The sequence below is a fragment of the Enhydra lutris genome, unplaced genomic scaffold (assembly GCF_002288905.1).
Source record: "Enhydra lutris kenyoni isolate GAN:26980312 unplaced genomic scaffold, ASM228890v2 scaffoldscaffold11, whole genome shotgun sequence".
In the NCBI taxonomy this organism is placed as follows: Eukaryota; Metazoa; Chordata; class Mammalia; order Carnivora; family Mustelidae; genus Enhydra; species Enhydra lutris.
In genome coordinates, this window is record NW_019154095.1 from 558,740 (window position 1) to 583,724 (window position 24,985).

Sequence of the window (24,985 nt, forward strand, 5' to 3'; positions counted from 1 at the left end):
CAGTCAGGGGCTGCCTCCATCTCTGTGTCTCTGTCTGTCTGTCTCTGTCACAGTCCCTCTCAGTTTCTGTCTCTCTCTGTCTCTGTGTTTCTGTCTGTATGTCTCTCTGTCTCTGCATCTCTCTCTGTCTCTCTCCATCTCTGTCTCTCCATCTCTGTCTCAGGACCCTTGCACTGTCCCCAGGCAGTAACCTCACAAGGGCGGGCTGTCTCCACTGCGAACCTGTGAGCAGCTTGGGTCGGCAGCCATCTGCTGGGTGGGCTGGAGGGACGGACACACAGAGGTAGAAGGCAGGTGGAAAACGAAACCCGTGTGATGATGGAAAGTTCCCGACTTGCCTGGAGCTGTGTCTTTCTCTCCCATCCCGCAAGCTCCCTGCCCTTCGAAAGCAAGGTTCTTCCACAATGGAAGGTATCTTAAATGCTAGTTTTCTGTGACTTCTGCTACCCTGACCTTCCATCTCACAAGAGACGCTGGGCTGCAGCTCTGTGAAAGGACTTTGTCCAAACACGTGCTCCTCCACACTCTAGAATGTTCTGTCTTCACGGGCCCAGGGCACACCTGCAATCTTGCCTTCTTCAAACCTTCACGCACAGTAAAAGCTATGGAAACATCTATATTAGGGAACCAGTGGCCTATTTATAGTCTGAGAAACACACTAATTTTGAAAAGCTGCCATCCCCAAAACATACCTTTCAGAAATGCTAATCTTAAAAATAATCACAATGTGTCCAAGTTCTCTCAGCTACCGCTTGGCGCCTCCACGCTTTCCGACGAGCTGCTGTGGTGGAAATAGTCAGAGACCAAAATAGTCCCAGTTTCCGGCTAAGTCCAGTTCTCACAGCTGCCCCATGCTGCATCAGAAAAAAGCTAAGTGTTTTGTTTATTTGTTTGTTTATTTGACAGAGAGGCACAGCGAGAGAGGGAACAGAAGCCAAGGGAGTGGGAGAGGGAGAAGCAGGCTTCCCACCGAGCAGGGAGCCCGATGCGGGGCTCAATCCCAGGACCCCGGGATCACGAGCTGAGCTCAAGGCAGACGCCCAACAACTGAGCCACCCAGGTGCCCCACAAAAGCTAAGTATTTTACAGGAAATACGAGTTTCATTCTAGATTCAAAGCTAAGGCTACAAATGCACATGGTGATTACCCTTCAGGCCTCAATGCTGTCCTGGTGCTAAGTGTGAAGCCGTAAGCTCACGGTCAGCGTCGATCTGACCCGTACACGACAGTCCTTGTGAAAACAGGAAGACACGGGGTGCTTCGAAGTACATTCTCTTGTTTTTAAAGATTTTTTATTTATTTGAGAGAGAGTGACAGAGGGGGAGGGAGAAGCAGACTCCCGGTGAAGCGGGACTCGATCCCAGGACTGTGAGATTGTGACCTGAGCCCCCCAGGTGTCCCTGGAACTGCCTCATATTCAGGACAGTATTGGCCAGTGACAGGTGCTAACTGCACACATTCAGCAAGGGGAGAATGGGGTGTGAGTTGGGGGACGTGTCCCTGTTTCATTGGGATGTGGCTGCTTGGTTCCTGGGGCTGGCCCTCCCCCACCAGGGACTGTGAGGATGGGAACACGGGAGAGCCAGGCAGGGGCCGGCCTACGGCCCAGCCTGCATAGAGGGCAGCGGTGGCTGTACCTTTGAAAAATGGATTTGCTCACTCTTTTTCTCAGCTGGCTCTGGACAAGAGAGCAAGACGGGGCAGTGGCTGCGAGAGGCGTGTCTGAGCTTTGCTTCAGCTCAAGGGGTAACTTAGGTTTTAATTCCAAATAACATCGGAAGAACACACGGGACCTTCATGCCATGGAAAAAAGGGCATGGCTTCACACTACAATTGGGGGGCCCAGGGCGGCTCCACGGTCAAGTGTCAGACTATGGATTTCCACTCCGGGGGCGACCTCAGGGTCACGGGACAGGGCTCCACGGGGGGGTGCGCTTGAGATCCAGGCTCTCTCCGACTCTTCCTTCCAAGACCAAAACCACGACACCACAGTCCAGGTAACAAACTCCTCCTCTGTCAGGCTGTGTGCCCAGCGGCTGTCAGGTCACTTCGCTCCGAGAAGCACTTCGGACAGTGGCTCTGAGCTGTTGCCACACGAACGTGACGAACACGCGGTCAGTGCACGAGACCAGTCTCCAGCCTCATTACTTCCCGCCTTCGCTTCTGAAACGGGTTTTGATGCTGAAATCACCACCCAGTTCTCTATGTTAGTTGTGAATAGGCTTGGATTCTATGCGTTTGGAAAATAAAACTCAAGTCTTGAAGATTGAGAGACAGGCGCTTAGCGGGAGAATAATTGGATGGCGCGTCACCCCGAGAACACTCAGATATGGGCTTCTCAAAACAATCCGTCCTTAGAGTAATTCTTGGTGATAACTTCCAATCAAATGACCAAAAAACCGGTGAAAGCTTTGAATTAATAACATAAGTGGTTTAATATATGCCAATAAAATCCCAAATCCATTTGATAAAATGTTAAAACCACGACACAACTCATAAAAGTTAAATTAGGTGAAGAGGAATTTCTTCTAGAGAATGTGCAAACCAGGAAAGTAATGAAAACAGTGAAAGTAAAGAGACACTGAAGTTCTTCAATGAATACAGAGCTAGAGACGAGTTATACGGAGTCACTATGTCCTCCAAGAACAAGACGGCCCAGGGACGAGGAAGTCACAGGCCAAGTGGACAGGCTGTGTGCCGGGCAGGTGCGTCCGTGTCCCAGACTCCCTGAGCTGGAGGTGTGGGGACACCGGGCACCTGTCTCTTGCCTCTCACCTCCAGGAAAGATGTGTAGCAAGGAGCAGGGAGGGTGCCCGGGCTGGCCGCTGGGTGCTGGATGTGGACGGCCAGTGTGGACACACCAACCCTCTCCCACCACGGCTCCGTGCTGCATGATGGAGGCAGCCTCACACACGGTGCACGGTCCACCCTGTCCTCCAGACCCACGGCACCGGCGGCTTCGCACGGATGCTCGAGGTGCCCGAGCACACATTTTCCTTGTGTGAACCCGTTCTCTGCAGACAGGACCGGCCGACCACTAGCCAGATGCCAAGCGTGCTCTCTGGTCCCAGATCACATGTTGCTGGCCTGCCTGCCTCCTGCCCTGGGACATCTGGCACGGCCACCAGGGGCTTAGTGACTGTTGGCCCTATTCATGCCCGAAGGATAACCACACGTGGTTCAACCCTGCTCTTGAAGAACAGCAACGTGTGTCAGTAACGAGATCTGATACACAGGCGGCACAGTCAACATGAAGATCCACGTGTGTAAGTGCTAACGCTTCAGAACAACCTGTAGACCACGCATGTCCCTTGAGCAATGTCTACACACAAACGAACGTAACCACGTTTAGCAGCAGAACAGAACGCAGCTGTTTGGCTGGATTACATGCAGAACTCCTAGTAACATAAAATAACTTACAAAAATATGCTGAAATGATAAACCTGACCCTTTACAACACTTTTCACATGAACACGCCAGACCTTCTTAGGATTCTTCATTCCTAAAACTAACTTGTTCCTGTTTACGCCTTTGCTTACTGCCAAGTCCAGCTCAGACCTGCTTCCTTCGTCCCCAGAGCTCTCCTCCCACTAGAAACTCGCAACAGTGTGGGAGGAGAAGACCAGTTATCAGCTTTGTTACTCACCTGTGAGCTCTGAGGGCTGCGTTTCAGCCTATTCTGTTTCTCCGATGTTTGACATACTAGGTTCTCAGTAAAGAGCTCGTGTTTCAGATCCAGCCATGAGACTGTGTAGAGCTCCTCGTGCTCTGACGTCTACAGCAAATGTTGCTTATTCCTCTTCTCCACAAATGGGCACCAACTGTCTTTTGGAACCAGAAATACAGCGACATGTGGTCCACTTAGACTGCGGGATCCTCAGAGTTCCTCCTTGTTAGCCACACAACCAGAAAGACACCCTCTTAATGCAGGGATTCTCTCTCCCTATCAGACTGATTGGGATGAATGTGGAGGAGACCTGGGTTCCTTGACTGTTTCCTAACGGGGTTCCTTGGGTTACCAGAAAGCTCACGTAGGGTCCTGGATGGCTGGGACCCTGGTGGCTTTGGGAAGCTCTCAGAGATGCCACCAGAGACGAGGTGGCCTAGAGGATGCTGGGTGTGAAGCCTCCCTCACGAGGTGTGCCGGCCAGAAGTAGAGACCCACCACTGGCTCATGCATGGACACCTACTGCTTCACAATGACTGGTTTGGGGCAAACTTGTGTTCTTAGAGGCTCTGAGGATGCGGAGATTGAGAACAGGACCAAGTGTGGGAATGCAGTGGGATTTACGTGCAGAATTCATGGGGTTCTGGCACCACCTCATTATTTCGGGGTATAGCAGAGGCTTAGTAGAATTCATTCCACATTACCGTTCTTGTACGGTGTCCACAGCCGACGGCAGGAACCACACACCCCTGTCCCATGTTTCAGTATTTTTCATTTCCTATTTCTTAGATAATTTACGAGAAGATGTAAATTGCCCTGCAGAAGGGTTTGTGAAATCCCATATGAAACCAGAGGTCACCGGTAACCCACTTTGTGTCCGTGTGACGACGGAAGAATGGGTCACATGGAGTCCCTGAGTGTGGAGTCTGGAGGGTCTCGCCAGCCACAGTGGGATAATGTGGTCTGTGCACCTGTCAGTTCCCTGATGCCTTCGGAAAGCACCACAAGACACTCCTGTCTCTCTGGCCGACTTTGGTCAGGCCAGGCCGCGGGGACATGGCGGGAAAGCAGACTCGGATATGGGCTGCTATCTGTCCACGGTGACTGTGGGCAGAGTGAAGCGTAGCCCTGCTGGGCTTGGCCCCATCTCATCGCGGCCTCCGTGCTTTTGGGAACACACTGTCTGCTGGACAGCCTGCTTCCCCCCATCGGTGTCAAGTTTGCTTGCCACAGCCCCTCGCTGGCCGGAGAGCCTGCGGTGTGTGTCGCTGACTCACTGTGAGACAGAGTGGGGTCAGAGACACTGTGTTAGAATTAATTTCATGAATCTTCTTTACCCGTTATCACTTTTCAGGACAATTAGTTCAAGGAAATCTAAACGCACTCACCCGTAAAACTGGGAAAGAATTCAGAAAACCGTCTACTCAAACCCCTCATTATACAGATGAGAAAAACGCAACCCAAGCAGGTCAGGAGCTGGGCAGACCAGGTGGTTCAGACACAGTAAGCCCTCGGGTCTCAGACCCCACACACTCCTCCTCCACTGCTGGCACCTCTCACCGCTCGCCGCCCAGTGATGTTCCTTCTTGTCTGGTGCCGCTGACGGAGGCCTGTCACAAAACCTCAGAGCACAGCCAGGCACCGGGGCCGTGGTCAGGTGAGACCGCGCACCTGCAGGGCTCTGAACCCGAGTGCGGCAGGGACGCTCCCCGTGGCCCCGCCCCTGTGGCCTGGCGCGCTGACAGTTGGCGTCGGCCTACTCAGGTGCCATCGTGGACGCGCGGCCCTGAAGCCTGCAGCTCAGGATACCCGGTCCTCCCCGGGAACACTTCGGCATGCGCTGCAGGGGCTGCAACCTTAGCATTTCATGGGAATCCTGGGCAAGGGCGCTTCGCAGTATTATTACTACATGTGCTGCATGAGCCCTTTCCTCCACGGCGTCCCTCCCCAGCTTTACACGGCGGGCAACCCACGCCTGACTCATCATACAGCTAAAATCCGACCCTCTGCCCACCTCCCTGTTTCTCCCAACCACTAGCAATCACTTCCCTAGGCTCCGTTTCCAGGGCTCTGCTTTCTGTTCTTAGATTCCACAACATGAAACCATGTATTTAACTTTCCCCTCAGACTCTCCATTCAGCACAACGCCCTGGAAGCCCATCAACATGGTTGTGAATGCAGGACCCCTCCCTTCCTCACGGCTGAACCATGTCCTGCTGGATGCATGCGACACGGTCTTTCGTGGACAGGCAGGGTTGCTTCCGTGTCTTGGCGATTGTCAGTAATGCACCAGGAACGTGGGAGGCAGGCATCAACTTGAGATCCCGTTTCCATTCCCTGTGGTTACGGGCCTGGCGGTGGAAGAGCTGGGTCATAGGGAAGTTCTTTTCAAATTGTTTGAGGAACCTCCACGCTGTTTTCCAGAGTGGTTGCACCAGCTTGCATTCCCACCAACAGTGCAGGAGGCTCCCCTTTCTCCGCATCCTCTCCAACACCAGTCGTCTCCTGACTGGTTAATTTTAGCGAATCTGACTGGTGTGAGGTGGGATCTCACTGTGGTTTTGACTTGTATTTCCCTGATGCTGAGTGATGTGGAGCCCTTTTTCATGTGTCTGTTGGCCATCTGGATGTCTTCTTTGTGGAAATGTCTGTTCATGTCTTCTGCCCATTTTCCAATCAGATTGTTTTCTGGCTACTGTTGTATGAATTCTTTTTATATTTGGAACATTAACCCCTTATTGGATATATACTTTGCAAATATTTTTCCCATTCAGTAGGTTGCCTTTTAGTTTTGTTTGTTCCTTCACTGTGCAAAATCTTTGGTTTGATAAAGCTTTTATTTATTTATTTGATGGAGAGAGAGAGAGAGATCACAAGTAGGCAGAGAGGCAGACAGAGAGAGGGGGAAGCAGGCTCCCTGCTGAGCAGAGAGCCCAGTGCAAGGCTCAAACCCAGGACCCTGAGATCACAACCTGAGCCAAAGGCAGAGCCTCAACCCACTGAGCCACCCAGGCACCCAACCAGTAGGTTATTTTATTTTTTACTCTTATTTGACTCTGTTTTTGGTGTCAAATTTTAAAAATCACTCACAAGAACTATGTCAAAGAGCTTTCCCTCCATGCTTCCTTCTAGCATTTTTATGGTTTCAGGTCTCCCATTTAGGACTTACATCCATTTCGAGTTTGTTTGTGTGTGGATAAGAGAGTGGCCCAGTTTCATTGCTCTGCGTGGAGCTGTTCAGCCATCCCAGCTGTATTTTGAAGAGACTGCTCCTTCCCATTGCATATTCTTACCTCCTTTGTCCAAGATTCATCGACCCTATGGCTGGGCTTATTTCCGGGCGCACATGTCTGGGTTGTTACCCCCACTAGGCAGGCAAGGAAAGTGAATCCAGAGGAGAGAGAAAGATGACAGAGATGTCAGTGGGCAGACACTGGTGGGCAGAGAACAGACATGAGGAAGGAATCCCAGGCTGGGCCAGAGGGGCCTCGTGGGGCATGTGTCAAAGGACACTGTAGACTGCAGCAGGTCACAGTGAGGAAGGTGTGCCCAGCAAGCCTTCACTGCGGGTCGGGGCAGGACCTGTGTGAGGCCCTCTCAGATGGCACAGCGATGGATGCCGGGGGTGTGGGAGCCTCGGGAGGGACATCCGTGAGTGGGACAGGGAGGGAAGCACCCAGGACCACAGCAGTGCCATGGAAGGCATGGGGGTGGTGGGGGCCGCTGAGAACGGGCTGCGCAGAGGCCAGCAAACACACGTGCTGGCGCATCGGGAGGGGCTCACCAGAGACCCAACCTTGCTCAGTCAGTGTCCTGAGCTGGACCCACCGGGAGGGGGCCCCAGCTTGCTGCCATATTCCCAGAGGAGAGCCAGGCAGACCGAGGTCCTGCTCCTGGGTTTCAAACCTGCACTGCACCCCGCCTGGGAGTGTGAAGGGAAAAGTTACTGGGCAGATGGGACAGGAACCTCAAGAGTGAGGAACCCCTGTAATGTGATGGCAAACGTGTGTGGGCTTTGGAGACGGCCGTGAACCAAGCAGGGAGTCAGACTTCCCAGGGGAAAGCTGAAGAAGGAGGAGCGCCTGTAGTGGGACTCTCAAACCAACGTTCTCGCAAGATCGCTGGGAACCGGCCCAGCCAGGGAGACGGTCAGAGCAATGAGCCTAACCAAAGACGTAAAGGATCTGTACTCTAGAAACTGCGGAACACTGCTGAACGAAATGGAGGAAGACAAAGAAGGAAAAACGCTCCATGCTCATGGACTGGAAGAATAAACATTGTGAAAATGTCTGTGCCGCCCAGAGCACTTACGCGTTCAATGCCGTCCCTACCAAAATACCATCGACATTCTCACAGAACTGGAACAAACAATCCTACAATTTGTATGGAACAGAAATGACCCTGAATAGCCAGGGATTGTTGAAACAGAAAACCAAAGCTGGGGGCATTGCAATGCCTGACTTCAAGCTCTATTACAAAGCTGTAATCGTGAGACAGTATGGTACTGGCACAAAAACAGACACATAGATCAATGGAACAGAGTGAAGAGCCCAGAAATGGACCCTCAACTCTACGGTCAACTAATCTTTGACAGAGCAGGAAAGAATGTCCAATGGAAAAAAGACAGTCTCTTCAACAATTGGTGTTGGGAAAATTGGACAGCCATATGTAGAAAAATGGAACTGGACCATTCCCTTACAACACACATGAAAATAGACTCAAAATGGATGAAAGACCTCAATGTGAGACAGGAGTCCATCCATCCTCTATGTCCTAGAGGAGGACATAGGCAGTAACCCCTTCGACATCAGCCACAGCAACTTCTTTCATGACACATCTCCAAAGGCAAAGGAAACAAAACCAAGAATGAACTCTTGGGACTTCATCAGGATCAAAAGCTTCTGCACAGCAAAGGAAACAGTTAACAAAACAAGGAGGCAACCCATGGAATGGGAGAAGATATTCACAAATGACAGTATAGACAAAGGGCTGATATCTAAGATCTATAAGGAACTCCTCAAATTCAACACTCAAAAAACAGATAATCACGTCAAAAAATGGGCAGAAGACATGAACAGACACCTCTCCAAAGAAGACATACAAATGGTTAACAGACACATGAAAAAATATTCATCATCACTAGTCATCAGGGAGATTCAAATCAGAACCACACTGAGGTACCACCTTATACCAATTAGAATGACCAAAATTAACAAAACAGTAAACAATGAGTGTTGGAGAGGCTGTGGAGAAAAGGGAACCCTCTTACACTGTTGGTGGGAATGCAAGCTGGGGCAGTCACTCTGGAAAACAGTGTGGAGGTTCCTCAAAGTCAAAAATAGAGATACCCTATGACCCTGCAATTGTACTACCGGGTATTTACCCCAAAGATATGGATGTAGTGAAAAGAAGGGCCATATGCACCCCAATGTTCATAGCAGCAATGGCCACGGTCGCCAAACTGTGGAAAGAACAAAGATGTCCTTCAACAGACGAATGGATAAAGAAGATGTGGTTCAAATACATTATGGAGTATTCTCAGCCATCAGAAAGGATGAATATCTACCTTTTGCATCGACATGGGTGGGACTGGAGGGGATTATGCTGAGTGAAGTAAGTCAAGCAGAGAGAGTCAGTTATTATATGGTGTCACTCCTACGTGGAACATAAGGAATAGCATGGAGGACACAGGGGAAGGGAGGGGGAACTGAAGGGGAAGAAATCAGAGAGGGAGACAAAATATGAGAGACTCTGGACTCCGGGAAACAAACTGAGGGTTTCGGAAGGGAGGGGGTGAGGGGATGGGGTATCTGGGGGATGGGTATTAAGGAGGGCACGTGTGCAATGAGCACTGGGTGTTCTATGCAACTAATGAATCCCTGAGCACTACATCTGAAATGAATGAGGCACTGTATGCGGGCTAACTGAATTAAAAAAAAAAAGCAATAAGCCACAGGGAACATGCCGGAAGACCCCTGATAAACCCAGGGAGCATTTTCAGTCACTGAAACGAGAGACCGGGAAACCCAGAGGGCAGTTTGTTGGCGCTGAGCAGACTGTAACTGTTAGAGTCACTAGAACTGTGATAACGAAATACTGTGGAGTGTGAACGTGGTGACCCAGAGCAGGCTGGCACCATCGACACAAAGACACATCCCATGTCCTGAAGAGATTAAGCAGCCGTGGTATACGCTGTCATGGCATCACTTGGGTGTTAAATGTACTTTTTGCTGGGGAGACAATCTGTGGGCTCGGGCGGCAGTGGGGGTCAGCCCAGGGAAGAGGGAACGCAGCGCGGAGAGGCTGCAGCCGGCCTGGTGTGCTGGAGGGACCTCGCCGCGTGTCTCAGGGTAAGAAACTGGGCGCAGCTGACGTGGAATGGCTCTCTGGACGGCGCGGGTGCCTCAGTGGTCCCCAAGTGGCAGAGGTGGCCTGTACTCAGAATTTCAGGCCCACTGCCCCGGAGTCCTTCTGGGACAAGGCTGCGGGGACTGAGCTCTGGCCCGGAGCACGTGCCCCCCAACTCTGGGGCGCCAAGCCAGATGAAAAGGAGGAATGGCTGGACGAACACGTCCACGCGGGAAGGAGAAACACACCCACAGCAGCCACTGGAGGGAAAGAGGCCCACGGTCAAGGCTCTGCCAGCTGTTGACTACTCTACACAAGGGGGGCCGGCCTGGCGGGTGCGTGTCAGGGCAAAGTGCCTTCACGAGGCGGTTTCTCTGGTCGTCACGGTAACGGTAAGCAGGGAGACGACCGAGTTCCTGGTTTTTAGCCCTCATCAAACATTGGGGTCTACAGAAAGTTCATAAAACATGTTGTAAGAAATAGAAGGGGCACCTGGGGGCTCGGTCGGTGGAGCAGCCATCTCTTGATTTGGGCTTGGGTCATGACCTCAGGCTCGGCAGAGGGAGCCCTGCATCGCGCGCTCCATGCTGAGTGGGGAGCCTGCTTGGGACTCCCTCCTCCCTGTCTTCCCAGCAAAAAGAGAGAAGAAAAATGGAAAGCAGTGGGCGCCATCATGAAATACATGGCACTTGGGGCTGGGGCCAGTCACAGAGAAATGTATACAGTTACGTGAGCATTAACAGCTGACCAGTCTGCAGGTCAGTAACCCTGGGGAGTTCTCAAGATGACGGAACTCTTCTGGAAACCAGGACAATGATGAGAACGGGCGGAGAGGCTGGATTTGTCCAGTGCAGACAGGCAGTGTCCCCCGCACCCACAGCACCTGCCACACTCCCCAAGCCCACATCTATTGCGACTCGACCCCCCTTCACTGGGTCCTGGCCCTGGGGCGCCTGAGGGGCTCCGGGAAGGGTATGAGGAGCAGGGATGGCATCTGCGCTTGCCCCTCAGCTGGGCTGTGGCTCTGCCATCCACCCAATGGCCCGCAAGGCCCGTCCAGCCCCAAACGCCACTGGTGCAGCTGGGAAGGAGGGCTGGTCAGAGAGTCCCAAGGACGAGAGTCAAGAAGACCAGGGATAGGTAGGAATTTGCTCTCCAACAAAGATTTAAAAAAAAAAAAAAAGTTAAGGAGAATTAACAGATAATTCAAGAGACGGTATGGAATTTAAAAGGATAAATTGGTTAAAAAAAAAGAGAGATGGCCTACACCTGTTCTAACAAAACATATTTCAGATGGATCAAACATTTCACAGAAAAATTCCAAAAGTAAGGAGCCATAACGGGGTGCTTTCATAGGTTTATTAAGACGGTCGTCTCTATTCGTCCCACGGGGTGTTATCGTTTCTGTTTTGCTAGTTCCGCCCGGGTGACGGCTTGCCACGTTTTTGGGAAGTTCCCTTTCACCAACATGAAACGTGTGAGTATCCTTTCGCATTGTATCCTCTGTGTTTCAACCATGCACACAGTGTGCCTGCCTGTGAAGAAAGCTCATCTCTGCAGAGGCAGGTCTGTCCAGCAAGCTCGGCGGCTCGGGGAGGACGTCCCAACATGCAGTCTCCTCGCGCGACCAGCAGGACGTGCTGCCCCGCGAAGGGTGGAAAGCTACGGCAGAAAAGGCTGGACTTTGGGAGAAAGCGACCCCCTTAGGCAGACATCAGGACTGTGGGCTGACGGAGCTTCTGGGAAGGCAGTTTGCGAACAGCTCCTGAGCGTTAGAAACCGTTCAGTCGTGTGTGCGCGTGCTCAGAGGAGACCGGACAGCAGCGCAGGCGCACAACGTGCAACCTCCAGCCGCGCGGAAACTGCCGGACAACTCGCTTTCAGCAAACAGATGTCAGCTGCCCAAAAACCCAGTAGGAACAGATCTGTGTGCTGTGGGAAGGGAAACTCCCTCCGTACTGCAGCCCAGAGACAGGAAAACTGCGCGAGGCCATCGTGTGCACGGGCACGTGTGGACAACGCTCCCTCGAAGCCTCTGGTCAGCGGCCTCACTGCTGTACGCCCTGCATCGTCCACTCTCCTGCCGTAAGTACTTCCTCGGGCAGGAGAGACAAAGTACTTTCATTTTAGCAACACAAAGGGAACAAAGATCAGAGGAGGACACAGAACCGGCTGGAGATGGAGCCTCACATCCTGTGTTAACACGTCAACTTTCCACTCAAGGTTCCAGGTCACGATCTGTGCCCGTGGCCGGCAGGAACTTGTGTCCTGACAGCGACAGGACGTTGGGGAAGCCACAGAGCTCACCGTGGCGAACTGCAGCGGCAGGAGGGAGGCACAGCTGTGCGTCGCAGGGCAGATGGAGGCGGACCGCGGGTGAGAGCATTTAATTCAGGGAAGGGGGTGCAGGCAGCAGGGGCCGTGAAAGGAACGTCTAAACGAGGTGGGCGCACGAGGACCCGTCCTGCGCCCAGATCACCTCTAGGCGCGGGCTCTCCAGCGGCTGCTCGGCTCCCTGCGGGAGCGGAAATCACGGTCCCTGACACGATCCTGTCTCCACAGACACGGGGGTTTGAGGCTTGCTGCCGCCTGACGAAAAGCTCGATTCTTGGTTCGGCGGCTCGAAGCGTTCACTGAACATGGGGCCGAAGGAAGCCAGGGGCACAGTCACTGAGCCACAAAGACAAATGTGAGAGGCGAGGGTCTGCTGTAAGACTAACATGCCGTGAGGCTGACGGGGCCCAGAACCCTCCTTTGGGAAGGATGAGCGAGGCCTACAGAGCTGCCAACCAGGGCGTGCGGAGACGCTGGGAAACGCACGGTGCAAGTGCAAATGGTCATGTCGGGGGCGTGTGACGTGCGCCGGCCACGGGATGCCCCACAGCAGCTTCACACCACACGGTGTTCCCGGCTGATCTCCACTCCCAGTGCGGTGTGGGGCTCACCTGCCCCCAGCATGTGCTGAGGCGCGGACGCCCTCCTGGGACAAGCTCTGCCATGCCCATGGTTGTGTGAGCACCTCACCTCCACGCGGGAGGCACCGTAGGGTGAGAGCCAAGTTCACCAGAAGCAGAGATGTTCATGACAGTCATGGCCTGTCCATCCTCACCGCAGCTCCTCCGGGGTCAGGAGCACTGACGGGCGGAGTTCCCTTCTCTCAAGGAAAGTCACGTATCTGGCTGCCGCTCTGGGGAACACCTTCCTTCCATGACCCACCAACGGCTCAGGTCACGGCACCCTCTCTCCCTCACTGTGCCCCAGACATGCCAAGTCCAGACCCCAAAGGTTGCCTGCTCCTGGGACACTATCCAAAGCCCCTCAGTGCTGATCTGGAACTGCCCACCGCCCACTCATCTGTCCCCACCCAGAGCGGGCTCAGCCACTAACATGCTGAGCACAGCTGGCTTGCATGCCACACACACACCACCAGTGGTCCTGCTGCCCTCTGTCCATCGTCCCCAAGCCATGTTCTCTGCAGGATCAGGGGCCCTGCCTGCTGTGCTGTGTCCTCTGCACACGTGCGACCCCAAGGTCACCCTGTGCTCCCGCGGCATTCACTGGTACTTGTGCCAGATGACCTACGATGCCTCACCTCAGCTGCTCACGGTCTCCCAGTGATGAGCCCCTCAGGCAAGGCCCTGTCTGCTGTCTTTATGGTCCCAGGGCCTAACCACGTGGCAAGCACAAACATTTAACAGGCATTTACTAGTTAAGAGACATCCTTGTTGAACACCATTTACTTTATCTACTTCCAAAAACCATAGGGGTAGCTTACACAAATCAACATCATAAGGACTCTATCTAAAAGGAATGACCCAAGCATTGAGAGGTGGGGACAGGTAAGGATCAGAGAACAAAGATCAAGGAAAACAACTGCAACTGAATAAAGACTACAAAAAGACTATACTCTGAGCTCCCCGGCAGCAAAAGCAAAAAGAGAGTGCCTGAGTAAACCACACTTTGTCCAATAAGCAGCAGCATACCAGGTCCTAACAACCAAAGCATTTTCTAGGACCAAATGCTAAAACAAATTTTCATCTGGGTTTTATGTAAACATCAGGGATGTACAGTGAACGAAGAACAAAGTTTTAAATGATAGTTTATAAAAACAAGCTAGCAACAAAAAACACTCTCCAGGCCTTTAACCTCATTAAAAATGAAATACTCGGATGATATTGCTAGAGGAAGGGGTGCTGACATAAAGGAGATGCACAGCATTCTTCCGACCTGACTTGGCACAATGGAAGCGCTCCCCTAAGCCTAGGGGCAGAGTGACGGATGTTCCCTCCTGTAGGCGCACCAGCACCGCAGAGCACTTCCCACCGGCTGGGACCATGAGAACCCAGGACACGGGCACGCCCAGACTCTGCACACCTCTCCCTCTGCAGGCGACATGGAAGCAGTTCAGGGGATGAACGTGGGGCGTCAGGAGGAGGCTGTGGCTCTCTCATGAACATGTTCCCACCAGCAGGCACTTGAGTCCCAGGGTCCCGCCAGGCAGTGTGCTGGGGACTAGACTGAGCTGCTGCGTTCTGAAGATGGACAGTACTCGCTACCTGGCTGCCCGGGGGGTGGGAGATACACCTTCATGGTAGGGTCCTGGGTTGTGTAATGTCACAGAGGACAGCATTCCTGGGGATGCACCAAGACGGTGAGCAGAACACTATTCCCGCCGGAGAAAGGACTCAACCACTTAGCATTGTCCCTGGAAGAGCTACCAAGAAGGACGGCGTCTGTTGTACGGGGGACGGGCTACTGTTTACCGGCTTGTTGAGAATAACGTGCAAAACCACGTGGGCAAGAGCAGAAACAGCGGGTGTCCAAGGCAGGAAGGAGCGAGCACGGATTTCTTCTTCTCAAAAGCCGTACCGAGGCATTTGCGTGAATCAAATGTAAGGAGGAGGATCCTGCGGCCCGGTGGTACCTGCCGGGTTTGACGAAGCTCCTCTTACCCTGCGGCACCCACCGGCCCACTGCTAACAGGTACTACGCCCCAGAGAATTCCAAGTCCATGTATGCTACACACAGAGGTCACCCACGGAATGGGAAGGGCCGCACGGACTGCAAGGAGCACACCCGCGACACGGGTCTGGCAAGCGCGTGCTTGTCTCCACAGCAGACACATGCGGGCCTGGAACAAACCCGGTGAGGACAGTTCACAAGCCCCAAGTGCGTTCATGCCAGGGGCCAAGGATGCAGGCAGTGGAGCTGGTGTGGGGCGACCCAGACGGACGGGACCTCCTCTGGGGCAGGTACAGAATGGATGGGGGGGTGCGCGTGGGATGACCGACGACCAGGATGGGGGCTCCCCGCTGGCTCCCTGGGCAGCCCCGGGACTCAGGTGCTCTGGGCCATGGCCGGGTCCCACAGGAGTGCCTGGTGAGGGTGCAGAGCACATGCAGGCCGCAAACGACTGGCCCGGCAGCCACCCGTGGACACTAAAGCAGGACAGAGTCGCCCTTTTCCTCCTAAATTTTTCTCCAAGCTACTACGTCACTAACTTACTGGTCTTGCATATTCACAGTGGAAGTCAACGGCCAGAAGTGGTTCTTGGAAAAAGAGACACAATTTGACTCTTTCTTCTTTTCCAATGTGAGTGCTCATCTTTTTGCTTAAAATCACAAACAGAAAGATTCAGGACAACTCCTTGCAGCTTCCTGGTCTGCACACCCCCCACCTGGCGCGTGCTCAGGCTTCGAGCTGCTGCTCACCCGCACCCCTGCACACCCACCGCGCGGAGCCTGGTGCACGGGCCTCCCTGAATGCTCGCTCACACTGGAGACCACTGGTAGGAGGCCTGGGTGAACATTCCTCCAACTTTACCGCCTCCAGTGCCCTGCAGCAGCCCACTTCCTGGGCTGACAAGGAGAAGGAAACATTTGATAAACAGTAAACAAAGTAGATGGGAACAGAGAGGGGTTCTAAGAGTGGAAAAGGGTAAGATACAGACTTCCCAGCCGCAATCTGATGGGTGAGCTAATTGAAGCTCTTCTGGAAAAGCGGGCAGTACTTCCAGCAGCACGGAGTTAGGAAACCGAGCTCACAGGGCCTCCAGAAAGAATCATGTCCTCAAGCCCAGACCCTGGCCAGTGAGGAGGCTGGACTCGGCCAGCTGCGGAGAGACCACCGTGGCAGACAGCCACACAGGGTCCTGAGGCAGAATGGTCGGAGCATGGTGCATAAGACTGAGCTCAGGGCTGGACCTGCCCACGCTCCCCTCAGAGGGTGACGGGTCGGGACGCAGTCCCATCACCCCCATCTCCACCGGGCCCTTCCCCGATCACAACCTCTGGGAAAGGAAGACCCACGCCCCCAACAGGTAACAGAGGACGAGACAATTAACAGAAAGACTCTGCCCAACAAGTTGCAGACATGTATCCTGTAACAATGTTGCAGTCAACGTCACCCAACGCACTAGGGAATTTGCCAGGTTACCGTGCATCGCGGTCAACGTCACCCAACGCACTAGGGAATTTGCCAGGTTACCGTGCATCGCCGGTAGGCAGGCAGCCCCCTGGTCTTCATGGTTTCGCTCACAGCCGTGGGCCGCTGTCGGGCCAGCCACAGCACAGGGCCAGCTGGCCTGTGTGGGGGGCAGCTTTTGGGTGGGAGGCACTTGCCCAGTTGTGCCAACATCCCTCTACCTCCTGTGAGGGTGTCACTCCAGCTCAGGGCCTACGGTCACAGGACAGACGCAAGCGTTTGACCCAGGGGTTCTGGACGCAGCCGGGCCCTTGCTGGCCTCATCAGCAGTGCTAACCATGCGCTGTTGCTGGGGAGCAGAACTGTGTCCCATGGCACAGGACTGAGTCCCCCACGTTCTTACTGAATACACTAAGTACCCATAAAGTATGTTCACCAAAGTCACTGATCTTCAGAAGACTGTCATTAAAATTTCTCATTAAATAATTTATTCATCTAACAATTACATTCTAAAGATTTTTAACAGGGCTTGGAAAGACGACTACATCATTCCTTCGCCACCCCTTTTCTGGCTTTATGGTTTCTGATCCTTTAATTAGGGACTTGGGAAGATCAACGTCCAAGGAAACCACATTTCCTTGATACTCAAATTAATTAAGGTTTGGAGTATAGAGTTTCTTAGTTTATACTTGTTAGAAAATCATCTGGGTAAACTTTTATTTGACATCTACCAATTCCACTCTGTTCCACTTTCATGTGATCCCAGTGCACACACCAAAGCAGGCATTTTATCCTCCTTCATTCACAGGACATTCAACCACGAAAGCAAAATACTCTTTCGGTTCTTCCATAAAACAGATGCAAAAGAAGTTATTTCCGTGATTACAAAATTTGCACACAATCTCAGAAATTCTGAAAAAATTGGAAAATCAAGAAAAAAGTTCCACTTAAACCAAAACAAGTACCTTTAACCCTGTGCTGTGTTTACGGCAGACTTCTCCTAATCTACGGACGATGACAGCTCCGGACCCACTCTGGCGGAACCCTCCCACCCAAGTCTGTTTGCCGTCATTTTCCACGGACTGCAAGATATGCTGAGCCCAGCATGTGGCTGTCTGCGGACATGCTCACCTGACCCTCCCACCGTGCGTCTGTGCGAGTGGGACACCATGGAGCCACACCTCACCTGGGAGCTGGCACCCTCCTCCCATGTCATCGCTGCCAGACGTGTCCTCGGAGGCTGGGCTGCCCCGTGGCTCTGGCGGAGCAGGGACATACCCCTCAGGAGGCAAACTCGCCGTGTAGAGTCGCCTTCGAGGTGGGACCTTGGTGTCCTCATCTGCAGGAGACAAGGGGACAGTGAAAATGGCATCATGTGACCGGACATTTGCTGGCCCTGGCACCCTTCCCCAACCTCATGCCCCGAAGACGTGAGACCTAATAGCTTGTGAGACCCAGTCTCGCCGTTGGCACAGGGCCAGCAGGCCAAGCGCCCTGTCAGAGTCGCACCAGCCCTATGTCCAGCCAGGAGAAAGAAAGAACCTGTGATTATTTAGCCTCTGGATTTTTACAAAATGATAGAAAAATTTAAGTCATGAGTAGGAAGCAGAAAAAGGTCTATTCCACATAGCATACCTCTCATCACTGCCCCGTGAATCTCTTAACGTTTTGGTGCATAATCCGGAACTTTCTTTCCATGTGTGCTAACAACCCGCATACATTGTGTATACACACACATCTTAATGCGATCATTCTTCCCATATATTATTATTATACGTCTGTACATTACACATATAATATCACTCAAAACTTAGAACATGACAGAATAGTATGTTAAGATACATTTACATCTACGCAGTTCTTTAATGGCTACATAATATTCCATGTGTCTGGCAAATTATAATTATAATTTAACCATTGTTCCAAATCTCACGCGTGGAGGTTGATCCACAAATAGCTGCTGACTGTCCTTGTCAAAGCTAACTTTGCACACTGACCACTGATTTCTTCAGAGAAATCCCTGCTGACGGGACTGTCTGAAGGGTAAGCTCCTCTCGCTGGCTTCTGAGATGCATGCTCTAGAAGGGGTACTACAGGATCGCCTTCTCCCACACTCTTTCCAACACTGGGTGACATCAATCTTTTTTTTTTTTTTTTAAATTTGTCAGAGAGAGAGAGAATGAGCACACACACCCACAAGTAAGGGGAGAGTCAGGCTTCCCATGGAGCAAGGAGCCTGATGTGTGGCTCTATCCCAGGACACTGGGAACATGATCTGAGTGGAAGGCAGACAGCAGGTCCTGAGCCACAACACCAACACCGTGGCTGTCCAGCCCCGGTGGACCTGAGGTGACCCTGCCTGCCTGTGAGGGGGGCGGGCCCACCACCAGGAGCTGGCAGAGGAGCTCGTGGGCCCAGGACAGGCTTCAGTCACACAGCGGAAGGATCACCTGGACAGCGGGTGCAGACCTGGGACCTGTGCCATGCAGGCTGCTGCCGGTCACGGGAATTCCTGCAGGACGACTTGTAGGACTTGGAATATGTGCCACATACCAATCAATTAAAGAGACAGTAAAAGCAATAATGAAAATAAAGGTCTGATGTGAGCCTCTGAGTTAAAGAAATTTACCAAATGCATACACACTGGTTGTTTTGTCTATCTGTACATCACACCCCTATCTTTAACGAGTGGAACCATCAGTACTCTTAATACCAGAAAGGGGAAAGGGTTTCTGTGAGGTGAACAAACATCAGTAAATCGGCTGAATGATTACCATAATTACCACGCTGTGTCCTATCCACAAAGAGCATTCTCCCCATCGCGCATCCGAGAACTCACTGATAAAGGCAACTTTCTTCACTTGGGCCGCCTTCTTTCAACCCTACAAAGATATGGGCCCCTACAACTCTGATGATCACCACGCTGTCTCCTCCAGGAGCACTGTGCCTCCACGGGAATTCTAAAAATAACGTTTATAGAAGCTTCACACAAGTTTTGTCCATACGATCGGGATTTCACCGTTTTGCCCTGGTCAAGATTTTTTTCCAGCTACAAATAAATTGTTTTTCCTTCAAAATTTCCAAGGCATATTGCTTCACAAAAGTATGTTGCTCTTCCATGATAAAAAAAAAAAAAAAAAGCATTCAACAAACTAGGAATAGGAGGAAACTTCAGCCTGACAAAGGGTATGTGCGCAGAGCTCACTGTGGACATCCTGTGCAGAAGGACAGCCTGGATCCTCTCCCCAAGAGCAGCAGAGAGACCAGCACTCCCACCCCTGCCACTTTCCCTCAAGGGTACGCTGATGTTCCTGGAAGTAAAAGAGAAAGAAAGAAAAGGCATCCCGATTGGACAGGAAGAAATAAAACATCTCTCCCCACTGATGACATGATTTTCAATGCAGAAAACGCTAAAGACACACACGTGCACACATGCACACAAAATTGTTAGAGGTAATAAATTTGGCAAAGTTGTAGGAGACAAGAACAAGACACGAAAACCTGAATTTCCGTATTTAGGAAACATTTGCCTATTCTGAGGTCAGAGGATTCACATTATTTCCAAACACCAGCGATGAACATTCCAAAAAGAAACAAAAGTAATTCCACTTACAACAGTATCAAAAAGAATATAATACTTGGAAATAAATCTTTTTTAAGTGTAAAATTTATAACAAAAGCTACAAAATACTGTTGAAAGAAATCAAAGAGGACTTAAACAGAAGGTTGTTCTAAACTCATGAACTGGACAAGTGAATACTTTAAGATGGGAACCCCTCCCCCGCCACCGTGTTCTGCACATTCAGCACAGTTTGTATCAAAACCCAGTGGCCTTTCCCCCCAGAAGTGTAGAGGCTGCTACGACTCCCGTAGAACTGCAAGAGACCCTGACAGCTCAAAGAGGCTCGAAAAAGAGCAAAGCGCAAAGAGTCTTACTTCCTGATTTCCAAACTTATTACCAAGCTGTAATTAGAACAGTGTGACCCCAGCACAGGACAGTCCACACACCAACGGACTAGAGCTAAAAGCCCGGAAATAAACCCAAACATCGGCACCCAGCTGGTTCCTGACAAGGTGCCTGGGCCATGTAGTGGGAAACACAACCTGTGGTGCACGTGGTGTGGGGACAAGAATGCGCCGGAGAAGGGCTAGATCCCGACCCCTGCCTCACACCACACACACCTGGTAACGCAGAGGCCATTGGTGACATCAATGTCAGAGGTAAAGCCATAAAACTCCCAGAAAACTGAGATGTAAAATTTGGGACCTTAGATTTGATGATGGTTTCTTAGATATAACACTAAAGCCACAGGCAACAGAAAAAACAATAGATACATGAGGCCCGATTGAACTTGAAACCTTCTGTGCTTCCAAGGACACATCAAGGAAGTGCAGACACGGCTCACGATGTGGAAGGAAGTTTCTGCAGGCCGTACATCTGACCAGGGTCTAGCATCCAGAGCACAGCCACTCTCACAGCTCAGCAACAAAACACAAACAGTCCCTGTACGAGGACTCACACGGACATGTCTCTGCACACACAGACGGCCAACACATGCATGAGAAGATGCTCTCGTGCTCAGTCATCGAGAAAATGAAAATCGGAACTACACTGAGATACAACCTCACATCCGCTAGGGCCGTCGCCATCAAGAAAACAGAAAATAGCAGATGTGGGAAGGGTGTGGGAAATGGGAGCCCTCATGCCTCTACTGGGGGTGTCCTGTGGGGTGGCCACCAGGGACAACACTGTGGCTGTCCTTAGAGCTACCATGGGACCAGCACACACCCAGGTGCACGCCCAGGACAAGTGAAAGCACATGTCCACGCCCACAGTTGCTCACGGATGTTCCTGGCAGCTATCCCTCCTTCGAGTGCTGAACAGACACAGCAGGCTCTAGGCATCCAATGGGGTAGTATCCAGTGGCCAAGAGCAGTGAGTGTAGACACGCTACAGCGTGGACAGACCCAAACACACAGCACTAAGTGAGGGAGCCGGTCACAACAGGCCTCGGAGCGAAGGACTCCACGTGTGTGGAATGTGCAGAAGAGAAACCTGCAGGACGGCAAGCTAGGGACAGGGAGTGTGCATGGGGTCTGCTTCTGGAGCGATAACCATGTCTGGAGTTAGTGGGGTGTTTGCACGATTTTGTAAATATACTAAAAATCACTGTGCTGAATGCTCTGAAATGGTTAAAAGAGTAAGCTTGAGGTTAAGTGAATTTAATCTAAAAAAAAATTAAATTAAGGTGCCTGGATGGCTCCGTCGGTTAACTGTGGGACTCTTGATTTTGGCTTAAGTCTTGACCTCAGTGTCGCAGGCTTGGCCTTGGCTCTGCACTCCATGGGGACTCTGTGCCTCTGCTGTCCAACCACAGCCCAGCCCGTGGACGGCATGGCTGGTGCTCAGAGACCCCAGAAGACTCCCGCACGGCCGCATGTGCCTCCTCGAAGGAACAGCTGTAGGGCTGTGCGAACCAGTGGTTTCCGCGTTGCGAACATGCTCCGAACTGAACTTCACAATGGTATTTTCATGATTAATTAACGTCTCCACACCTGACGGCGGTATTAACAGGGACCTGCTGACACGAAGGGACTGAGCACTAAGTATGGTGCAGAGACACTGCCCAGAGGCTCCGGAGCCACCTGCGAGTGTGAGCACCTTGTACGAAGTGTGGGAACGGGATGGACCCAGCCCCTGAAGCTAGAGCCCTCCCTATGTGGAGCACAGACGGGAGCTGCCACGACTCCCAGAGCCATCTCTTCGCCGTGCTCAGGATGGAAGGCCCAGAGTCACGGCGCTGGCTTTGACCCCATGACATCTATGTGAAGAGCAGCGCTCCAGGCCTGCGAGGGCAGTGTGGCAGACGGCCAGCCCGCAGCAACCTGTCCCCCTGGGGATGCCGTGCGCTTCTGACAGGTGTGAGCTCATGCACGTGGACACAGACACCCTCGTCTGATGTTCCGCCAGCCTTATCCCTGGTGGCTAATCACTGGTACAGCTGTCCAGTTACAAGACGGAAGAAGATGCAACCAAACCCTAAAGCCAACATTTTGGCCAAGATTACGAATGTCAATTCAGTAAAATTTGGAGAGAAAAGCAGGGGCAGCACGCCTTCCCCGCAGCACTTCGCCTCCTGAACTGGGTCGTGTGGACTCCGGAACAGCCGTGTTTCCGGCTGGAGGCCCGCAGCAGAGACCTGTGTCACTCAGGGCCAGGAGGTAGGAGTCTGGGGTCCCCTGGCAGCAGGCTCCTCCTGGGCCTCTCTCCTCAGCGTGTACATGTTGTCTCTCCCCAGGTGCTCCCGTGCTCAGCCCCCAGTGCGGGTCTGTGTCCCGACCACCTCTCGTGACTGGCCCTGGGCAGTCGTACCACGTGAGGACCGGCCCTCGCGACCTCCGCCACCTCCTAAAGGACCAGTCTCCAAAGATAAGCACATCCTGTGGCATAGGGGTTGGGGCCTTGATGAAGGACCTGGGGACACGGTTCAGCGCTCACAGGTACAGGTCATTTGAAAAAGGACACACAGCATTCCTTAGGGTTGGTGCAGGTGCTGGGGACATCCCCGTGCGCTGGGCCCTGCTCAAGGCAGCGGTGGCTCCCTCACAGCCAGGAGTCCCCACGGAGCTGGGAGGGGGCACCGTCATCAGCACGGCCCGGCACAGGGCAAGGACACGGAAAGGGAGCGCGGCACATGTGGGTTTGTCCTGGAGGAACAGCACATCTGTAGCGACCCTGTCCGTGAAAGGTCAGGGAATGCATGTCCTCCGTGACCGCCTGTACCCACCCACACCAGCACAGCACCCGCCGCATTGGCTGACGGCCAGCAGGTTTCGTGGGCTTGCCCATGCGGAGCCGGCCGTGGGGTCAGCAAGCACAGTGGCAGGACTCCTGGCCGGCTGCTGAGGTCAAGCCAAGGGTGCATGGTCACATATGTGTGTCCAAGGAACTAACTTGTCCCTTCCATCATGGTCACTCCGTGGGGCTTGCAGCCAGGAACAGAGTCACGTGGGAACAAAAGCCAGTGCAGGCTCACACCAGAGGAAACAGAAGCAAGGATGGGGGCTCACAGCATGGTCTGTGTGTGTCCGACCTCACCCGGTGTCTCCCTGCATCTCCCTCCCAGCAGGAGACCCTGTGCTACTGGGGCACCAGTTCACAAGACTCCGCTGCAGACCATCATCCTGCTTGAGGAGCTCAGACAGACCCGTGCCAAAGACCGGTGGATAAGGGACAAAAGCAGGAGAGCTGTCAGGAGCCCGTGCAGCATGGACACAAGCCAGGCAGTGCCGGGACAGAGTGACAGTGGCAGAGGACAGACAAAGCCAGCGGGCTCACCGGTCATCTCTGGGACCAGAGAAGGGTTTGCAAGTGAACTCAAGCACCTAGCAGAATCCTGAACTGGTCTTTGACAGAGGGCCCAGCCCTGGCTCCCCTACCGGAGCGCAGTGGGCTTGAGTGTGTGGGGACAGGCATCCTGGAGCTCAGCACCCCCTACAGCCAGCCAGAGCCTCCTGCTCCGGGGCAGGCTGTTGCCAGGAAACCGATGGTGACCCCCCCCAACCCCCGCAAGCCCCTCACCTGTCAACCTGGGGACCTCTTCAGCGGCCACTCTCCTGGCTGGTTTGTCAGACGCTGGAGTCACAGGTGCGCTCTTTTCTCGGCTGCAGGGAACACGAGGGAAAAGCCTCTTCAGCACTTTTCCCACAAACACTACAGCCAGTTAACAAAGAGAAGAAAAGGAAGAATTATTCATGTCAATTTAAGTCACAGGCGGATTTTGTATGAAACAGAGACACAGCCTGACATTACCACCAGAGAGAAATGGAAATGTGTGCGAAGACAGCCTAGCACTGTCCTCCCAAGGACCCCCAGCACTATCCATCAGGAGACCCTCAGGACTGTGCCCCAGAGGACCCTCAGCACTTTCCCCCCAGGACCATCCATCAGAGGACCCACCCCAGCACTGTCCCCCAAGGACCCCTAGGACCGTCCATCAGAGGTCCCCTGGGACCGCCCATCAGAGGACCCCCGGGACTGTTCATCAGAGGACCCCCAGGACCGTCCATCAGAGGACCCCCGGGACCGTCCATCAGAGGACCCCCGGGACCGTCCATCAGAGGACATCCCCAGCATGATCCTTCAAGGGCCCTTGCACTTCCCAACAGGGGACCCCCAGCCCAGAGGACCCCCTCCCCACAGGCCTGGCAGCCTGGCATGCCCACAGGTGTGGACACATGGGACAGGAGCCAGGCTGGGAAGAGAGGGACGCAGGCCTGGGTGGTGGTGAGTATGAACTCAGGGGTTTACTTGTGGGTTTCTAAGTGGTCTTTCTTCCCTCCAACGTTCTTATCTTTCTGAGTTTCTCTGTAAAGCACCGACTATGAGCCAGTTTTGAATTTGGGGTTCAGGCACTGGGTACGACATGTCCCCTGACAGGGCCGGTCCACGTGCCATTCACACGGCAGGCCCCAGGGCCAGGTGTGCCACCGGGAGACAGGCAGCACTGGCCGCTCACTCCAGTGCACCTGCACGGGCTCACGGCT

General features: G+C 52.9%; 1 protein-coding gene across 2 annotated transcripts in view; it reads right to left on the reverse strand.

Annotated features, from left to right (window-relative positions):
• Positions 1-24,985, reverse strand: part of LOC111144410 (glutamate rich 1) — a 55,039-nt gene that overhangs the window by 12,296 nt on the left and 17,758 nt on the right. For both annotated transcript variants that reach the window (XM_022498685.1, XM_022498684.1), the window contains exons 2-3: positions 24,021-24,152; positions 17,625-17,777 (exon numbers count right to left, since the gene is read on the reverse strand). In XM_022498685.1, coding sequence (XP_022354393.1) covers positions 17,625-17,777; positions 24,021-24,152 — 285 coding nt within the window. The remainder of the gene's footprint in view (positions 1-17,624; positions 17,778-24,020; positions 24,153-24,985) is intronic.